Source organism: Tigriopus californicus, chromosome 6 (assembly GCF_007210705.1).
Source record: "Tigriopus californicus strain San Diego chromosome 6, Tcal_SD_v2.1, whole genome shotgun sequence".
Taxonomy (NCBI): Eukaryota; Metazoa; Arthropoda; class Copepoda; order Harpacticoida; family Harpacticidae; genus Tigriopus; species Tigriopus californicus.
The window spans coordinates 717,591-737,975 of record NC_081445.1 but is presented as its reverse complement, the minus strand read 5'-3'; the positions used below and the strand labels follow the sequence as shown (position 1 = coordinate 737,975).

Here is a 20,385-nt window from a genome sequence, read left to right as displayed (position 1 = left end):
GCCTAATTTCTATTACAAATTCAATGATTCGTTCGGAGAACTCATGATCAGCTTTTTCATGTTCAATTCTATGATATCATCAAAAACGTTGCCTATCACCTGATAACAGTGAACAACACTTTTTAAATACTGATTGGAAAAGGTTCATAAACTGTAATCACACGTACATTTTGATACATCTAGCTGAGAAAACCCAAAATGCCATCAAACTCAACGAGGTTCACAACTAAAACCAGTCCTTCTTTTGCAAGAGGTTGGCTGACAAGAATTAAGAAGAAAGTGCATTTTGTCAGGCAGAATGACAACCTTTTTTTTGTACCGTGTGGCCCGTGAAGGGCCACGCAGTGTTGCAATAAATGTTGAAAGAAAAGTCGTGTTACATTAATTAGAAATGGTCCATTGAAATGAGAGGCCAACCGTTTTACAGAGGCCTTCAAATCGTCATTTTCATTTCGCAGTTAAGCGAGCATAGACGAAACAGAAATTTCTCTTGATTCTATCTCTGTTATCCATTTTTGTCTATTGAGACAATCCACGGACTTCTAGAAATGTGGAATGCGAGCGGAAGCAAAACTTTATTATCTCTGAAACTGTTCATCTTATTCCAAATAAGCACTTAATACGACTATAAGATGTAGTTGAATAGATGAATCTGGCCAAAACTATGGTTAGGGAACTCCGAAGATATGGCCAAAGATATAACGTAAGCACTATTTAAAATTGGAATTTTCGGCCTCCTCTTGGTCACCTACATAAGCTTTTGATAACTTAACTTTGACACGAACCACTTTACAGGTAAACAATCTATATTGACCTACCTTTAATTGACGAGATCTACGTTTCTTATTTCATTACTTTTATTCGAAAAGTGGTTCAGAGTTGCTATGACCAAGAGGAGGCTGATTTGGCGGGAAGATCGTTCGCACTTCATAGTTCTAGAAGCTCGTGGACAAACATACCACAAGTTCACTTATAAAGATTCTATCTCTTTTACACTTCAAAGAAAATACGATTACATTTTTTAGTTTCAGTTTAGTTGTAGAATGAAACGTGTATTAGCCTGTACTTACATGCTACTTCAAATAAACTTGTTCAGAATACTTTTTATGACATCATTTAAATTCACCGAGTGCTATGACTGACTAGCCTGTCAAGGTTCAACATCCCTCTCTGTGATCTCGTTCGCCCTTTTTTCATTTGGAATAGTTGGAAGTTCATCCTCGGGGGTAACAGAGCGTGGGTTGCGATTCCGACGAATTTTCTTCAATCGGTACTTCTTTACAGGAGCCTTCACTCCAGTGTACTTACTATCACCTTGGACATTGAGCTCGGTGCTACCGAGACAAACTCCATCTAATTGCTTGATCACATCGTCGTGTTGGTGGACGCTGGGGTCCATATTCAAAAAGGCCACGCCCTTGACTGGCTTGATCACAAGATTGATGCCAGGACTGTTATGTTCAAATCCCCGGGCAGCCAAGACCTCTTGAAGGTCCTTGGGAGGATAGTTTCTTGGGATGCGACCTAAAAACACGGTAAACCAACCTTCCATGTCCGTCGTGCTTTGAGCCTTGGACTTCTGGGCTTCGGGCAATTGCCTCTTTGTCTTCTTGACCTTCTTGCGATTGGTAGTATTAGCCGCATTGGGGTTCTCTACCGGCACGTCATCCATCAAGGACACGTCATGTCCGATCCTCTTCTCCTTGAACTGAATCTCTCTCAAGATCTCAATTTGATCTAGCTTTTCTTTGGTCAGGAGACTCCAAATGATTCGTTTTGGTTTGGGCAGGAAAATTGAGGCACGTACCACTTTGGTGGGCGTGACAATAATGTCCACTGGTAAATCGTGCTCGGCAAACAAGTCCGGAGGGAGACAATCAAAGACCTGACAATCATGGACACAGGTGATCACCACCGTGTCCTGCCCTACGGCCGACCCATGATTAGTGGCTGCTAGAGCGTATTCCAAGTCGGCAAACCCCTCGCCTTTTCCTAATCTCCGGCCAAACCTATCAACGGCCACTGATCCTACCACCACCACGTCAATTTTGCACCTAGAGGCAATGGGAACTGGTTTGGAGTCATGATCTATGCCTCTTCGGGAAGCCAGTGCTCTGAGTTCCTGCTGCGAGCAATCCAGTGGCGCCACCAATCGGTTGAACAATCCTCGCCTCAATTTAGGCGTCGGCACCAAAAGCTCCTTTTGAGGATGGGAGAGGACTTGGAACCTGACTTCTTCTAGAGGTTTGTCCGGGCCCACCTTAAGGGTTTTGGCCTCGATGAACTCTGGCAATTGGGCCGCGGCGTATCCGGCGAGCGTGGCCCCCTTGAAATTTGGAATGCGGTGAATGATAGGTCGGGGAAAGTTGGCAATATCATGCTTCTCCATGAAATCCCAGACCAATCTCCGGATGTCGTTTTTGGAACAGTTGGGACTAGGGACGTCAAGGCTTGAGGGCTGCTTCAATTTGCCCCATAAGTGACCTTCTTGGGTACGATGAGGGGGAGGAGGATTGGACGTCGTGCTCTCCATTCTAGGGGTTCATGTTCGTATCACATGCAGTTGGAGGGGGGGGGGCCTCTCTGATGGTGGTCAAGATAAGAGGATCTGTCAGATTCTAACGATATTGTACACACATGCACAGGATTGCCCCTAGATTCTTGCGTTGTCTTGGGTCAAAAAGTGAACGTAATTATGCCAAACTTTTGTTCAAAATTACTATTATCACCAACCAGGTGGTAGAGAATAATGTCTTCAACCCCAGAAGCATAGGTGGGCATGAACCCAAGGGCTGGGTTGTCCACTTTGGTGTGCTCTTTAGGCTTCATCTTATTAATTACTATTTTTTGTAGCGGTAGATTACTGAAAGGAAAGAAAACAGTTTAAAGTTGCACATTAATTGTTGCTCATGAAAGCTCAAAGTCATCTGGAAATGCCAAGATGCACAAAAGCAACAGGTTGATTTCATGACATTTGCCAGTCTCCTGCATCACAAGAGTGCAACAATAAGTTCAGCGCCCCAAGTGATTGTGTTTCAACCTACAATGCCATCCCACAACAACATGTTGACAATAACCTCAGATCTAAATCAACTGCATCTCAAGTTGTGCCTCTTTTTTGGAGATTAGTTTTAGAGCCAAAGTTGGTCTTTCGTACTCCATTGCACAAATTCTGATTATTTGACAATACATTTTTTGAGACCTTTGTGCAATATGTAAGTCACGTAATTTTGAAGAATGTTTGTTTCTGATCCGTGTTGCCAAACATTGATGAGAAACTCCAAATGTCACAAACAGAGTTTCTCCACGCATGGTTTGACAAGACTGTGTCAGATCATTTTGAGCTATCATTTAATAATCCAAATTGGCAACACTGAACACCGGAAAATTCTTCTCCTGGACTTGCAGGATTGCCGTCGTGATTGGACCTGGGTAAACTTGCATTCCAGACACCTTTTCAATAGGGACTGCGAGGTGCGAGGTAGGAGTTAAACAAACTCTAGCGGCCAAAAAAGGAAAAAGAGGGTTAGTTGGGAAGAACCATGACTTTTTTTTGCTTTATTCAAGACTTTTGAAATCATGTGCAGACAGATACAAACAAAAGTGATAACACTTCTTAAGAATTATTTGAGTTTATGCAAGATTGTAAAATAATACTGATGAGCAGAGACTTTTATAGCATGTAGTTTTAATATCTTGTCATTTTGGGGCATTTTCAAACATTCAGGAGGTTTTGACCAAATTTCCGAAAAAATAACAATTTCGGTGTTTAACAATTCTAACATTGGACATTTTTCTGTCAAGTTTTTGTACCACAGAACATTTATAATGCATCTTGTCAATTATTTCGCACTTTAATACTTCAATGAATCATTTGTTACAGGAAATCCTTTGGAAATTCAGCCCTAACTAGCCTTCAATTTCTTTTTTAAACAGTGTTAATAGTTTGTGGCATTTGAAATTTAGACCTTTGGGAGGAGGATGCACTTCAAAAAGTTGCAATATTGGCTTTAGTAAAATTTGCAACATTGAATTTGGGATTTTGTGACACATGTACACCAAAATAAAAGCCCAAAGAAAACAATGCATCTAGTATATCCCCTCTTCAACACATCTGGCCATTTGACTTCTGTAAGTTATTGATAGTTGACAAATTCATTATTGTAAACTTGATCATTTAGTAACAGTGTTTGGGCCCAATTGAAAATCAATCATAAAAACTCAGTGGTGTACGGAATCTTAAATTTCACATTTGGTATTGATAACAAACAATAGCAATTTTAGATATCTGTGAATCAAACATTTTCATTTTCTTTATCACTGGGCCTGTTTTTTATTATCTTGCCGATTTTTAAGAAAAGATTATTTCTATATTTCACCAGAAGCAGTTGAATATTTTCAGTGTGTCTAGTGATGAGAGTTCTGATCTAGCAGTTAATAGTAATGCCGCCAGACAAATATTCTTTTTTTTTTGTTTGTTTTTTCACGGGCTTTTCTTACCGCTACAGGGAATGTATTCCCAAGTACTTTTTTATTTAAAGGTTATAATTTGTCTATTTAGTACCTTTCAATCTTGATATGATATTTGGTCTACCCATGAATTTGAGTTGGCAGACCAAGCTAGTCCTTGAATGAAGGGTTGATCTAGAATGCTAAATAAAAAAGTCTGACTTGAGAGATGCAACCGGATCAACAAGGCCTACGTACTCCCTACGAATATTAGAGGGGAGCAAATTAAACAATGAAGGAGCCCGAGAAAGAAGAGAGATGGACTTCATTGTTCGGACTAGCCTGGATTCTCGAGGGCTTGAAGGTGCTCTCAAAATGCACAGTAAGCCTCTATGGTCACTATAAATGTCGCTAAATCCTGGATTGGGACAAAGCTCATGAATGCTTTTGAAAACATTCAGTATCAGATACCTCTCGTACCTTCTCTGAACATTGTACAGTCCCAACTTTTTTAGTCTCTTCTGAATCCTAAATGAATTGATTTCTTTTTCTTGCAAGGAATCCAGTCCAAGTTCTTAACCCATACTCTTTTTAATCAAACTTGATGTATGAGTTGTTCAAACAACAATACAATGAACAACATTTCTTGAATTGTTATTGCAGCTTATCACCCGATAGAACCATCAATAGGAGTAATGGGATCAAATGATTATGAAAATTAAATGAAGGGTACCAAAAACCTTGGAAAGTAGGGGCAATAGTTAATATCCAAGTAATAAGTTATTATCAATCACAAAGATTGCCTTAGTTTGATGTGAGAATAATCATGGTGATGCTTTGAGGCTAGCTAATAGTTTCCCAACATGCCATTACTAATGTGATATAATTTGAAGTAAAACAACTCTAGTAGCATCCTTCTTTGATTATTTATTTGATGGTATCAATGATCCAGTTCTTTTTGGATTTTTGACGTTGTTGAATGTGTAAATGTGTAAATTCAAATTTACCGCGATTTCTTGATTAATAACTTGTTCAAGATAGAGCTTGGAGAGTTGGAAAACAGCGCTGTTAACGCATTAACATCAATTGTTGTCTAGGGTTGTTAATTTTCTTTCCTTGCAACGACGCAAGAACAAACGTTTGCAGAGGGTTTACTAACGCTGTCTTTCCTTTTTTCGCCGCGAGATGTCTCATTATGAAACAAGCAGTCCCTATACTTGCGGGAGACTAGTGTTCATGAAGATTCTTTAGCTAGTGCTGAAGAGCAAATTGCAGATGCAACCATTTCGAGATTTCGTTAGGTCGTAAATTTGTCTGCAAATCTCGCCCCACACGGCTCTCCGGGATTTAACTGTCATTGTGTATCTAATTTGCCTACAATTGTTCTATTGGTCTCTAATTGTTTTCATGAGATTCTTGTTGGCATACTAAGAATTGTCTAATTAGCCTACAAAAATGGCCAGTACGAGCACTTTATGGCAGCACTGCAACTCGATTAGGGCATTGAAAAGAAAACAAAGAAGGATAAAAACGAGTATTGGTGTTTTATACCAAATCGGCAACTTCTGGACATACTCTGTTTTTTAGAAGTGTGTGAAGAGAGGTACTCCAGCAAATGCCATACCCTGACTAGAGGGGTTGTTACGTATCAGCTGACTTTCCGTAACCTCTTACGTTAACTGCGCTGAGGGAGGCTTCAAAAGGAGAGTGCTGAATGGTGCACTTACATCCATGGAGAGGATATCGTTTAATAACAACGTTATAAATATTCTTACGTCATGAGTAGGGCCATAGCATTTTTTGCTTCATTTGCATACTTAAGTTCTCGAGAGGGCGAACAAAATATCACCCGAGTGTGACTAGATTGTTAACTTCCTCAGGATGGAATTGATTTGACCTAAGAAGAAGCTAGTGACTCAACGCCTAGCTTGCTAAATAGGGCATGTCAAGGGAAGGAAATTCAAGGGAAAATGTGGTCCGGCACCCTGATTTTGTGCATTTTGGGGAGGGAGAACTAAGACAAACCTCACAATCAACTCGCACCATCCGACCGTTGAATTTTCAGTAATCAGTGATTTTGAGTGAGACGTGTTACACAACCAAACAAATGACCATGTTTGTTGTAATGTGGTGAACACACTATCAAATTGGATCAATACTACAATGCTATTTGCTTAGACAAGCATGTAAAATGGAATAGATGTCAAAATTCAATGCATGCACGATGCAATTTGAGTGGGCATGTTGTCTTTGATTTTGCTACATGGAATAACGTCAGTTGTTCAGAACGCGTTCATTTGACAAGCCCTATAGATTTCCCACCAATCCATCAATGTTCAACTTTTCTTCCAGTTTAAGGGTCACCTCGAGTGGTTTTCAGGAATTCTCCTACGTTCCTAATAAACAAATATATATTTCTCTTTGTTCAATAATGGTCCTTACTCGTCATGTACAATCTGAAATTTCTGCAAAAATCTGTGAAACTGTAAAGGCTAAATTCTATATATCGTTGCCTAACCTGCAGCGGGTTACCTTGTGAGACCAGCCCGATCATTATAAAGCACCCGGTTGATAGTGCAGCCATCAACCTGCCATAGTAGAAAATTCTCCAGTGTCATAGTTACCCTAGTTAGTAATGTTCATGGATGGCCCAGCTGCAGTAAAAAAGCACAAAAAACTCATTTTTACCTTTCCTCCTCATCTGTTCAATCGTAATCCCTCTCAATAAACCCGCCATTTTTCTGCAAGTGACAATAATGTTTTGAATTAGATACCATAACACTTTAGAGTTCGACCAAAAATCTACTAATCTACGTGTTTGGATCCTTGAATTGCCAAAATATAGGGGTTGAAAACGTCTAAATATTTACTTTTTGGGAAAATAGCCAACATATTTAAAAACATATTTTTTTTAGTTAAATGTTTTACCCGCTCTAGTCATAAGTCATGACATGTCGCAATAAATGAAAACAAAGGAAAGAAGATTACAGAGGAATTGTGAGTTATTAAAACACAAAAATGGCAACACAGCTGATAAATCCTACGGCTTCTCATCACTTCCATCTCATGTACTATCGGTCAATTTCTGCTGAATTTGAGGCTTTAATGGTTTTTCACTAGTAACACAACTGAAAGGAATGCTATTCTCACATCAGGTGTTGGTCAATCATAGCCACATACTCCCTCGCCAACCTCCTGATTGTGCTCTATAATCAATGGCTTTTGAATCTGGAGTCCAGCATCAATTTCAAAGCTAAATCCTGGTTTGTGCCACTGCCTAAAGCTTCATTGTAAGTTTTTGAAGCTCGGTATTGGTTAATACATAGAAGACAAAGCCATAATTAGTTCCAGAAGTGATTTGCAATGACTAGAGATGGCCAAATATGCATTATCCATTTTATGTTATAAAACAGGTTTATCCGCATATATTGCATATTTCGTGCTTTCATGTATATTTCTATGCATTTTTTGGGGTTTTTTTGCTTAATCAAATTTGCTTTTACCACCAATGTTCTGTAACAAACGCCGTTCAAGATACGCCCCAGTCCCGCCTCATCCGGACACAAGCCTATCCCAACACGCCTCTATACAGCCGCACCCCTGTTCCCCCATGCTTATATATTATTACATTTTATACAATACGCTTATATGTCAACACGCTGCCAGCCAGACCCGCCCCTGTCCAACTTCAGGGCCAGCCTGATCTCACAGCCAACTACTAACAAGTATGTCATTTCCCAAAATGAGCGAAATTATGACAAAAGAAGCAAATGAAGTTACATTAGATGGAGAACATCAATCAACTGCCAAATCAAATTCGTTGGTAGACCAAATATCATATAAAGATTGAAAGGTAATAAATGGACGAATTATAACCCTTCATTTTAATAGTACTGGGGATTTCATTCCCTGTAGCGGTTAGAAAAGCCGCTCTAAAACCAAACCAAACCAAAAAAATAAAAGTCATTTTGGTGGCAATGGCTTTGACAGCCATTCAAGCAATGATTGTTTTTTTAGTGATTAAACCTTGAGTAAGCCCCTGGGGGCCGGCCCTTAGAGAGAGAAACCTACTTTGCAAATGCATTTGATGGAAATGATGTCAAGTGCTTCAATACTTTTGAGTTGGGCAAAACAGGATAAAAGCAAGGAAAATATCATGTAAATGTGGATGGAGCGTTTAGGAGTTGTCTAAATTAAGTAAACATTGCATTTGAGTAAAGCTTTCAATTCAAATCCTTCCAATCCCACATATTTGTCGGCAGCATCATTGCAGTCCAGATTCTAGTGGTCTATGAATTATTCAATGGAATTTTGGTTTGGTGAAAAATACTTAATGAATAGAAACGTTGCTGTTCCAAATTCCTCTTATTTGCCAATCTTGTTGGTTTCAAATTGGTATTTCTAACTGTTATCAATTTTGTGGTTTTGTTCTCTTGTTGATTGGCCAAATTCTAACCTTGTTTTCACTTTTCAAGTCCACATTTTGGGTTTAAATGCATATTGAAGTGCATAATTTGGGTTTGAATGCCAAACCCAATGAATTAGCAAGTGCGTAGTTTGACCAGTTTTCGGCATATTACATGGCATAAAATGGAATTCTTTTATGCATATTTCGCCCGTCATTAGTAATGGCCTTATATGGACAATGAGCACTTTGCTTTATCATCAGTTGAGCCCAGCAATCCACGTTGAGGTTTTATTTTTACAAAAGCATCATCAAAGTATAATGTTTGATAGCGTCTCTTAGTTCTTGGCTCTTCTAGTGCATTTCAAATGTCGGCTTGATCCAGCTGATGTGGAGATCATGGACCAATTAAAAGGCGTTTGATTTCTCACTTCTTTTGAAGGGTATCCGCATTGAATAAGAATGCCCATGTTTTCTGGAAAATTCAAGTGAAGTTCAACACCACCAATTGGAGTAATCTTGGACCCGCGTATCGAAGTTCAACACCCACGTCGATAATATGACCATGAAGGAGGGATAAGAATCAACAACTGGACCAGTCAAAATGCTGGTCAATGTCATGGATGGTTTAGTTTTTTTTAATGGGCCTGTCTAACCGCTACAGAGAATATTATCCGCAACACTGTTAAGATGGAAGCTTATAATTCGTTTACTTATTACCTTTTAACCCTTATAAGATATTTGGTCTACCAATGAACTTGAGTTGGCAGACCAAGCAAGACCTTGAATGCAGGGTTGATCTGGAATGATACGATAAGTTCAGGACATGGCGCAGTCGGCAGTTCGCCCGTGGCCCTCTGTTATTCCGCTCTTCTCTTGTCGAGGGATGGAGCATGTGAGGCTCTCCCTATGGTATCGACCATGGGGAGGGACCAAGGTGGCAAGAGCTTGGGATGGCCCGTGACCCGGATGGCACTGTGATCCTCCCTAATGGTAAGCCTGTTGAACCCCGGATGGCCCGTGACCCGGATGAACTCCCGATCCACCCACCCCAGTGTATGAGGGAGATGTTGTGATCTGGTTTGAGCACTCGTGCTCATCCAAGTTATTCTAGTCACGCACTAGTCAGAAATAAAAGCAGTCACGGAGTCACGATGGGTACAGGACAATTCTCAACCCTTGAAAGCTGTCATAGTTGCCTTACATGTTAGTTGATGGGTTGGTTTTTTGAAAGAGGGGGAATGACGCGGGGGACTTTTTTTCAGATCTTGAATCAAAATGGATATTCGGAAGATCCTTGCAACCAAGCCCTGTATGGTAAGGGATTCGTGTGGCCAAGCCCTGCAGTGTTAGGCGCCCCTATATCCAAGTCCCCCAGGATATGGACCCGTGTTACAGAAAGTGTAAGACCTTAAGTAAGGTTAAGGTAGGTTTAAGTTAAATTCCACCTCTCATCAAAAACATAAGTCTTTTCTAATACCAAAACAAGTGGAAAGTGTTTAAGCTTGGCAATCTACGGTAATGCATTGATCGGGAAAGCAGCCGTGAAAACAATAAATAATGATAGCCTCTGAAACAGATAACACCTACTTGAAAAACCTCTATTGAAGCAATAATCTATTCTATATACACTAAACACATCTATGTTATTTCAACATAAATAAATTGACGACCCCACACGTGATGCATTGTTCAAATATGTAAAAAAGATCATATTTGGGGAGGAAAAAATGGTGTTTGTAGTCTTAACCCAAACCACGGACTCCTAGAGATGTGAACTGCGAATGGAAGCTAATAAATTATCTCACTTTTTTTCTAAATAAGCGCTTCATACGAGACCACAAGATCTGGTTAAATAGATGAAATTGGCCAAGTTTAAGCACAAAACTATGCTGAGAGAACTCGGGGGATATGTCCAAAGTTAAGTAAGAAACACGACACAAAATTCGAATTTTTTGGCCTGCTTTTGGTCAGCTACCTAAGCTATTGACAACATGACTTTGAAACGATCCACTTTACAAATGAATAATCTTAAAAAATGCCTGTTCTTAATGGGAGAAATCGACGTTTCTCATTTTATTACTATAAATAATTCAAAAAATGGCCTAGAGTTGCTATGACCGAGAGCCGGCCGATTTGGCGGGAAGCTCATTCACAGTTCATCTTTCTAGAAGTAAGTGCCAAAACTGAAAAATTCTAAGCGTTAGTCGAAGTTCCAAGGGAGTGTGTGATCTGTCCACTTTCTTTTTCTTTTCTGTTCTATGCTTTAACAACATTCAACTCATTTTGTGAGGACTTCTTTACCGTTACTGGGAATGGCATTCCCAGCAGTTCAAGTTAAAGAATTAAGCCATTTTGCATAACTTTTTTTTTAAATGAGAAGGTTGCGTGTTCATATCCCGCCGGGGTCACCAATATGGCGGACGCAAGGTCCTCCAAGTGAATGAGTCGAGAGATGGTAGTTGACTTGTTTATTACCAAGAATTCCTAGCTATTTATGCATATCACAGATTTACATATTACGAGCGAGCGTAAGCTCGCCAAACATATATATTATTATTTGATCGACCAACCAATTAGATTTGGCAGGTCTGGCTAATTCTTAAATATAAGGTTGATCAGGAATTTTAGCCAAAAACTTGTCCAAGTCTGGTTTGAAATTCAATTGACACTATTTTGACTTTTCTGAGACTATCACAACTAAAAAACTCTTGTTGATCTGTGTATCAGGGATGTGCCAACTTGGGCAAAGAATGGTGTCGTCTATCTGTGAACTAATTTTCAGGCTGATTCCCCTCTTTTATCAATAAACATAGGTTTCCCAACCGTGTCTCTTCTTGAAAATCAGGGGCAAAAATATATCAGAACATTGCTATCCTCTGCATTGTTATGTAAAGCAAAATCAGCTCATGCAGTCCCCTTGAACGAGTTGATGGTGAAATCTTGGCAAATTTATTTGCAAAATTTAGTGCAAATTTGAAGGCAATAAAGATCATATTTATCTGCATGTTTTGACCGGGGCCCCAACCATGTCATATCAAGATAGATCATTTGACCAAGCCAATAAATCATTCAATCATGAGCTTGACCAAGAGACTGAGTGCCGGCCTGACCTTCGTGAACCCATCCAAAAAACAAATCTTACCTAAACCGTCAGGTTCGTTGGGTGGGAAGAAAGTTTCGTTTCTCTTCAAACGAGTTTTAAGTGCTTGCCTTTTGGAGGGGAATTGAATTCAGGCCTCGGAATGCCTCACCATTGTCATTCGCCATTGTGTATGTCTCGATGTCTACCACGGAGATGACCATTTGTAGTTTTATCGCAACTGTTTTTAAACATAAATCATCCGAAATCCATCCAAACTCCTCCAAAAAGGTGAAAAGGATAATCAATTTCATTCAACGCCGGAGAATGATTTTATTGACCATTCTAGACATCCCAAATTTCGAGACAGAAGATGAACCCAATTAGGCGGAGATGTGGACTTAGTGGTTGATAGTTCGAAACTTGAATCATGTGCTCGACCCAACTCATTTTAGTCCTATTGTTAACACATGGCATTGTCCCAGGACATTTATTGAATCCTCACCAAATCCACCAACGTCCTCATGCTCAACAGCACTATCAGCCTTATTATTTTGCACATCAACCACAGTTACCCACAGGTAAGACCACATGATCTAAAACTGATGTGCGGGACATCAACCATTACCAAGTATAAGCTTCGAAGGATCACCGCCCATAACAGAACATATTCATTTTAACATAGATTGCCCCACTGACACAAAAATAGTGGTTCGAATGCAGTTTAGACTTGTTTAGCTTGTCCGTTCCACACTTGGTTTGAAAGGCAAATGTCCAATACGATGGGTCCTGAAGACGGAATGTGGTTTTCAATTTTTTCTCCCCCTCTATGAATACTCCCTGAGCCAATTTTTGTTTCCTCACGCTCTCTTGTGAGTACTGCTTGTCATTGCGTACTGTCATTTTTTTCTTATTTTCAAAACCAAATGGAGATATCTTCTTCCTGGTCTCTGCTCTTTTCCCAGTATCTTATCTCATGAGTTAGATCATTTTCAATCCCAAAGGGGACAATATTGACATACACCTCGGTGTCTTGCTGATCCCTGGATGCCGGATCTATAGATCTCTGGTGAAACCATCACATCGGGCCTTTTCTCTTTTCCATACTAGTTTGATTTCCCCCTTTAGTACCTGAAATAAACGGCATTCCAAAAAAACTATCAGGGCGTGTGTGTTAATCAAAAAATCTTGAAATACCAAACCAACATATTCATAATAACAAGTGAGATTGACCTTTAGATTGACATAGATTGATATGGGTGTCGGCTTTTTGTTAGGCAAATGTGAAAGGAATTCGAATCAACATTTCAAGCCAAGGAGTATTGATTGATTTTTGTCATCCAAAACGTCTATCTCTAGTTCATTTTTGCACGGGTCGATCAAATGGCTTACATTAATAGAGCAGGCATTCAATCTTCATGAATATGAATAGTCTGTGTGGTTGGGATCAACAATGTTATCGTAAAGAAAACCCGGCGTGCTGTAGAGTAAAACCGGCCAAAAAGGTCGGTCTGGCTAAGTTCAAGTTCTAAGATGAGCATTGGCCGTTGATTACAGAAAGGTTAGGAGAGCTTGACCTCATTTCAATGCTGAAAAAGGAATCATCTATTGTTATAGCCTTAGACAAAATGATTCTAGTTTTTGAGGACGTTTGTTCCACTCTCGCAATCTCTGAATGTGTTCCACAGGGTGCGACACGGACAAAAATCCCAAAACATAGGAAGGCTTTGTTCAAAAAGAGTTGTAAAATAGCAAAAAGGCTTAAGAGCACCTTGAATCCACTAACTGCGGCTAGTCTCAAAAAACGGTTGGGCGTGATTCAAGGTAAGATTAAGGCCTACATCGAACACGGCCAGTTACAAACTGAGAGTGAGGTAGTTCAGGAGGTCAGTTCTCTGGTGTGTTTTCAACTCCAAAGAGTTTAGGAGCAACAGTCCATTGCCCTATTGATGAGTTTGTTGGGACTGGCAAGGCTTGTCAAGTTGAGCATTTCGATGATCTCGTAGTCACAGATCAAGATGCTTTAGAGGCCATCAGAGACTTGAGACTCTCGAGCTCCCCTAGCCCTGATGGTGTGACATCTCAGTTTCTGATGAGATGCTCACTGTTTCTTACTCCTATTTTCTCGTACCTGATGCTTTGCATCTTGGACCAGGGCAAGTTTCCCTATTCTCTGCAGGTAGCTCATGTCGTTCCAATTTTTAAAGGGGGAGATAAGTCTGTCCCCACTAATTGTAGGGCGATTTCTCTCAGTTCGAATATTGCGAAGGTGTTTGAGAATATCATGAAGCCCAAACTTGTTGAAGTTCGTGAAGTCCATGAAGCCCTGAAGATCCGATGCAAAGCTCTAGTTTCGAACCATGAAGTTCTCTTTTTTCATCGGGCTCTTTCATTGTTTCATTTGCTTCTGTCTAATATTCGTAGGGAGTACCTTGTTGATCCGGTTGCACCTTTCAAGTTAGACTTGGACAAATTTTTAGGTTGCATTCCAGATGAACCCTACAATCAAGGATTAGATCGATCTGCCAACTCAAATTCGTTAGTTGACCAATTATCATATAAAGATTGAAAGGTAATAAATAGACGAATTACAACCTTTCATATTTTTTACATTACATATTTCATATTTCATGCATTATCATATTTTATACATACATTAAGTATTACATTCACTGTAGCGGTTAGAAAATTGAAAAACCCAACCAAAAAAAAGTATATATCGCCATTTCAAGGCAAACTTTATGCACTATTTTTGTTACAAAAAGCTTTCATTTCTGATTACACAACAAAACTTAATAAGCTTGTTACTTGAACTATTAAAAAAGGCTATCTGGTCGTGTTAATTCTACCTTGAAAACAAAAATAGAACACAGCCTGCCCATTTGGTTGCCAACCAAGCCGAATTCAACTCGGTTTGGAGTTTCAGTGTGCCTCCGTAACGAAACAATCTTTCAGTCAAAGCAAGGAAGCAATTTTTAAAACCTAAAATGATCTCCCAAAGATGCCGTTGTAGACAGCTCAGGAACCTTGGAAATCAAAGAAAAATTTTAAGAATTGCATCCTTTTTGAGTGATATATTGTTTAATTTTTTTTTATATTAAGTCTAATGAAATAATTAGAAAAAAATCAACCAGCAACGAAGCATTTGGTATATTTGGTACATTTTTCAATGTTCAGCTGATTTGTCCACAATTCCAAAGTTGCCAAATTGTTTCAAAAAATCCTTAAATTTAGCTTTTTCGGGTCGACACGTTTCATTGATGAGCTTCAATGTACTCGTAGAAGCTTGGCGTATTTATTGTAAATTTGTTACATTTTCATGCTTGAAGGCATCAGTATTGTTGAGCCTTTGGGCTTGGGAAACTCAGCTCTGCCTATGATGTTGCAGTTTTTTTGTATCTTGACCTTAGCTTCCTGCACAACCTTGAGATAATTAGCCTTTGAATTATGCATATTGGCATCAATCATGATATGAAACAAAGAAAATGGCCAAGTGATTAAATGGTGAGTGTAAGATTCTCATTAGCTGTGTGATGAAAGGGTCTAAATAGTGAATAGTTTTTGAAATTTTGACCTTACAAGGTAACTTTCGCTTTAACTTCGGTGGCAAGCTATGACGTTATTTATTTCCGAGGAGACAAAATAGTTTTACATATTGGTTTAGATATCACAAATCAGTTTAAATTGCCACACCGTTTTGGCTCAACCAAATAGCTGATCTTAAAAGCACTGACTGGGGGACTGAGGCTTTATTTTCTTTGCGTATTATTTAAAACATTATTCGAAAACATTTAACAAAGTGCATTATTTGACCGCTTTTAGTCAACTCGTTAAAAAACGAGCCTTAAATATTTGGCAATTTTTTAAATTAGATATTAATTCAATATGTCAGATCAAAAAATGGATTTCATCTTTGATTGCAATGATCAGAACCCATTTTTTAATCATCGTTCAATTCGCAGTCCAATCCTGGTGGCAGCCTTATTACTTCTACCATGCTGTTCCAAAAAGTGCCGAGCTTGTTGAGGACTTCATTCCCAACATGGATGCTCAATCTCGACAAGCAGTGGTGGGAACCGATCTGGAAAGCCTCTCCGCTGAGACCCGCCAACTGAATCTGGAGGCATTGGCTTTTCCCGTGGGAATTGGACTGGGAGCTGTCACTGCAGCCTTATTTCCGGGTTTGTTTGGATTCCAAGGAGCCAACAGGACAACAACAACAACAACAACGTCGACGACAACGACAAGAAGAACAACGACCACTGCTACAACTACCACAGCGGTGATAACAACACCTACTACCGCAACTGCCTCCACTCAGGGTGGCGTCTCTGTTGTTACTCCCGGCGGAGTAACAATCAATCCAACTGAAGGGTCAGTGACCACCGAGCCACCCATTCCTATTCCGGCGATCCAAACTGAACCGTCTACCATTCTTCAAAACCGGTTGCGATGTGGAGTGAGGCAAGGTGGGGTCAGAATCATTGGGGGCTCGCCAATTGAGAGACATCAATTTCCATGGCTATGCTCCTTGAAGTATAAATTCCCTGCCACCAATCGCTTTCAGCACATTTGCGGGGTCACTTTGATCTCGGGGCCTCCGGACAAGACCATTCTCGTTGGAGCAGCTCATTGCTTTCCAAAAGGTACTGAAGAGTATCAATTCAATGCTGAAATTTTTTGAAAATGGCGAGCTCTTTTGTTGGCTTACCTTCCGTTTTAGGTGACCTTCCCAGCTCATACAGGATTGTATGTGGAGAGCATAACATTAACATTGACCAAGAAGAGGGTGAAGTTGTACTTGAGGTTGTCGAATTGATCCCTCACGAGGAGTACACTAACGCCGCACTCTCTGGTTATGACATTGCCATCTTTAGGGTCAGATAAGCTGAAATTTCCGATTACTCATGTCCTTGCCCAAAGGTGGTATCTCTGTTTGTTTTTTAGGTCAACGATGCCCCTCTGATCAATAAGTTGAACGAAAGAACAATTTGGCCCGCCTGTCTACCTCAATTGAGCCGGTCCTATAAAAACGAGAGAATGGCGGTAGCTGGCTGGGGCGTGGTTAAGACGAAAATTATCCGGGTAAACTTGGCAGTTTTCGTTTGTAGAGTAGGCGATATTTAAATGATCTAATATTCTTCATTTATCAGGGAACAAAGGTAACAGTCAAAGGACTCCCTCCCGTGGCAAATTTTGTCGAAGTGGAGCAAACATTATGCACAGATGTTGACAATTTCAATTACCCTCCGGGTCTTCTATGTGCCTCTGCGACAGGTATATAAGGACGATTATATTGTTGTATAACATATTATCTCATTATTCGTCAAAATGTTCTTCACCTTGTGAGTAAAACATATTTCAGGGAGGGATTCATGTCAGGGTGACTCTGGGGGTCCTCTCATGGCCGAGACTCAACCCGGGAGCAACATCTACCAATGGGTTGGTAAGGCTCCGACGTCCAAAGATGCAGTTTGTAGACATGCTAGCTAGCTCCGGTCATTGCTTTCACTCTCAACCATAGGGATTGTAAGTTTCGGCGTGGGTTGTGCTCGAAGGGGATTCCCCGGAGCTTACACACGAACTAGTTGCTACTTGGAATGGATAGCGAACAAGATGGGTCTGGAAGGCGTCTCTACACGGGCGGACAACAGTCTGGAGTGGAGCACGGGATGCCACGATGAACAGGAGGTCTCGCCTTTTAATGATGATTATGACGACTACAGCAACGGCGACATTCAAGCTATTGTGGTGCACGGCAGGAGCAAGATACCTTACGGACACGCCTCATGGCAATCTTACCTGAGTAGGATCCTGCCCCCTTTACGCTCAAGCCCAGTGCCCACCAATTCCCATGGCCTACATGGATAGCGAGAGGATTTCCCTTTTATTTATATGATTTACAATTGAACGTACTTACCTTTTGGGTGACAACTACGGACGTGCAAAAAGTGCATATAGATGTAGCCAGTTATGCAAATAAAAGTGCATTGAAAATCGTCTATAATGCAAAAAAACATGCCAAAAAACCGTTCCAAATGCCAATGCTTTTTGACATCACAAGGGGTGCAAAAGATTAAATGCGGGGACACAGGCCCAACAAAGGAGCAAAGCTTGCAGTTGACTTATCAAACTCTGGCTTACTACCTTGTAAGATGTTGATCTATGACTCATAGAGCCTTTTCAAGGCCATTTCCGACGACTTTGTGGGAAGTCATACATTGGCCAATTCATCAGCACAGTTTGAAGGAAAAATGATTATAAGAAAGAAGAAAACTCTTTAGCTGGAACTAGAGAAAATTTCCCCACATTGATATCAAGATCACTCTTGAAAGATGGGTATGAGGATTATGCGAGATTTTAAGTTGGTGTCATCAATTTCCGCAGGTATTGCCATCTACCGTTCATAGGGCCAGTTTAAAATTATAACTTTTGCATCATTTTGAACAAATTTGGCATTTGATTTCACACAGTGTGATCAAGGAATGGTTAGGCAAACGTTTGCTTTCACTTTAATAATCATTATACCTTTGCCATTGGTACAATTGACTTTTTAACACATTCTCTTTTGGATTTATGTACTGATCTAGACATGAGGGTCCTCAGGAGGCCTAGCCTTGAGAAAAAGGGAGATCAGACTTCCTGCTTTCCTTTATTGGATTCTTCCCTCTTTGAACGCCTTGCCTTTCTTGCCTCTTTAGATATAACCAGTGACTTTCTGTAACTTAGAGCTTGACTCTTAGATGACGGAACAACAGCACCATCAGAAAAGCACCTTCATGGCTAGATTATTGTGATTTTTTTTTACCTTGAAGACACAAATTGCCTTGCCAGAATCTTACGTTCTGTAGCTTGAGCAGGAGGTGGTTTGTTTTGTCAATTTTGCCTGGACATTGTTACAATAGATGCTCAAATGTAAAAAAAAATGTTAAAATGAAGTTTTGTGGTACATAGATGAACGTCTTTGAAACTATTACAAGAGCAAGTTTGAAAGCTCAATGTGGATGGAATCTTATTTTGCTTGATATAAGACCACACACCAGGCTCACTTAACTCCTTGATGAGCTGTGTGGGCCAAGAGACTTATGGTATCTTGTGAAAGAATTGGGACGTTGATGTCTGAATGTAGGGCTCAGTTGGTGTAGAAGATGGCTAAAAGAGGATTTTTAAGCCGCCAGAGGTTTGTTTTTGTTTTGGAAAATAGCCAGAGAGTGGTGTGCCACCTGACTTGATTTTGAGACCAACTTTTAACTTGAAAAAGGTCATAGAGACAATTTCAATTCATTTTGTGTCAAAAATTGGTGATACTGCAAATACAAGTGCAAATAAAATGTAGCACGTCAAATATGCAAAAAACTGAAAAATAGCTAATTATGCAAAATAAATATGCACCTTTTGCACATCCTTAGGGATAACTGAATAGGGGCCCTTTTTGCAACGTCAGACTGGGCAAGCAAAACGGGAAGAGGCACGGTAGGTGCCTAAATAAACTACTAGTAACATGCCATGAAAGCGATTTCTTTTCCGGACAGGTGCCCCTAATCAAAGATCAAAGAATCAAAGACTTTGATAGAAATAGCCAAAACAACCAAAACGCATCAGAATTAAATAAAGACAAATCGCCCCAATTTTTCCTCTCTTTGGAAGGGGCTGACTTGTGTAAGAACTAAAAAGCATCGTCATAAAAAGGCCAACCAGAAGCACGATGCTACTACAGGTACTCAGTAAGTCACGGCAAGTTGCGGCAGACATGGGATGGGCGTACTAAGCGCCACCATTCTCTTCTCTGTACGTAATACTGTGCTTCTCCTGAATACACAGCACTATACAACATACTTTCTCCATGTCAACACTATTCATTTCTTAGCTAGCCTTAAGTTTCATTCAGTCTTGTTCTCGTAGAACTTGATGTAAAACATGGCAACCGTGATCTAGGTTGACCAATGGGAACGTTTAGGTAAGCTCTGGCAGGTTCGTTTGTTTGCTAGAACCAGTGTCAGTGATGCAAGTTTGGGGCTTCAATCACGTTTTCCAGACGCTGACCCTTCATTCACATTGCTTTATGAGGGTTACTGATGTGATCAATCTGCCTGCGCCTCAAACTTTCAAACCAGTACTGCCAAGTTTGATCCAAGCTGGATTTTTTAGGTCAGGGAAGCATTATATTTTCTGACCAAAAAAGCCAGCTTGGATGACACTTGGCAGTACTGGTTTGAAAGTTTGTGTCGCAGGCAGATTGATCACATCAGTAATGAGGATAGGTCAGCTTCGTTAAAGCCAGTTCGAAACGCCAATTTTGCACCACCGACATTGGTGTTGTTTTGTTTATTGAACAGGAAACTCAAGCACTCGCCATGGTGCATCCTAAGTGTGTAAAGGGCAGGGTGGGCATTTCATTTTTGGACACTTTTGTCCACCCCTGTCCAAAAGTGTCCAAAAGTGTCCAAAA

At 40.2% G+C, this 20,385-nt stretch overlaps 2 protein-coding genes across 2 annotated transcripts; one reads left to right on the top strand and one right to left on the bottom strand.

Moving 5' to 3' along the window:
* Positions 1–560: 560 nt before the first annotated feature.
* Positions 561–2,627, bottom strand: LOC131881736 (methenyltetrahydrofolate synthase domain-containing protein-like). Its single transcript, XM_059228683.1, has one exon. The coding sequence runs from the start codon at positions 2,531–2,533 to the stop codon at positions 1,151–1,153; it is 1,383 nt and encodes a 460-aa protein (XP_059084666.1). The 5' UTR covers positions 2,534–2,627; the 3' UTR covers positions 561–1,150.
* A 7,432-nt stretch (positions 2,628–10,059) lies between these two features.
* LOC131882068 (transmembrane protease serine 9-like) lies at positions 10,060–18,058 on the top strand. Its single transcript, XM_059229100.1, has 7 exons — positions 10,060–10,280; positions 15,899–16,582; positions 16,660–16,814; positions 16,884–17,021; positions 17,090–17,213; positions 17,302–17,382; positions 17,461–18,058. Exons 2-7 carry the CDS (start codon positions 15,979–15,981, stop codon positions 17,805–17,807), a joined length of 1,449 nt encoding a protein of 482 aa, XP_059085083.1. The 5' UTR covers positions 10,060–10,280; positions 15,899–15,978; the 3' UTR covers positions 17,808–18,058.
* Positions 18,059–20,385: the final 2,327 nt, after the last annotated feature.

Coding starts and splice junctions, on each gene's coding strand:
- LOC131881736 (XM_059228683.1), bottom strand. CDS start 2,533: ATGGAGAGCACGACGTCCAATCCTCCTCCCCCTCATCGTACCCAAGAA.
- LOC131882068 (XM_059229100.1), top strand. CDS start 15,979: ATGGATGCTCAATCTCGACAAGCAGTGGTGGGAACCGATCTGGAAAGC. Junction 17,214..17,301: donor TCTATGTGCCTCTGCGACAG/GTATATAAGGAC, acceptor AACATATTTCAG/GGAGGGATTCATGTCAGGGT. Junction 17,383..17,460: donor CAACATCTACCAATGGGTTG/GTAAGGCTCCGA, acceptor TCTCAACCATAG/GGATTGTAAGTTTCGGCGTG.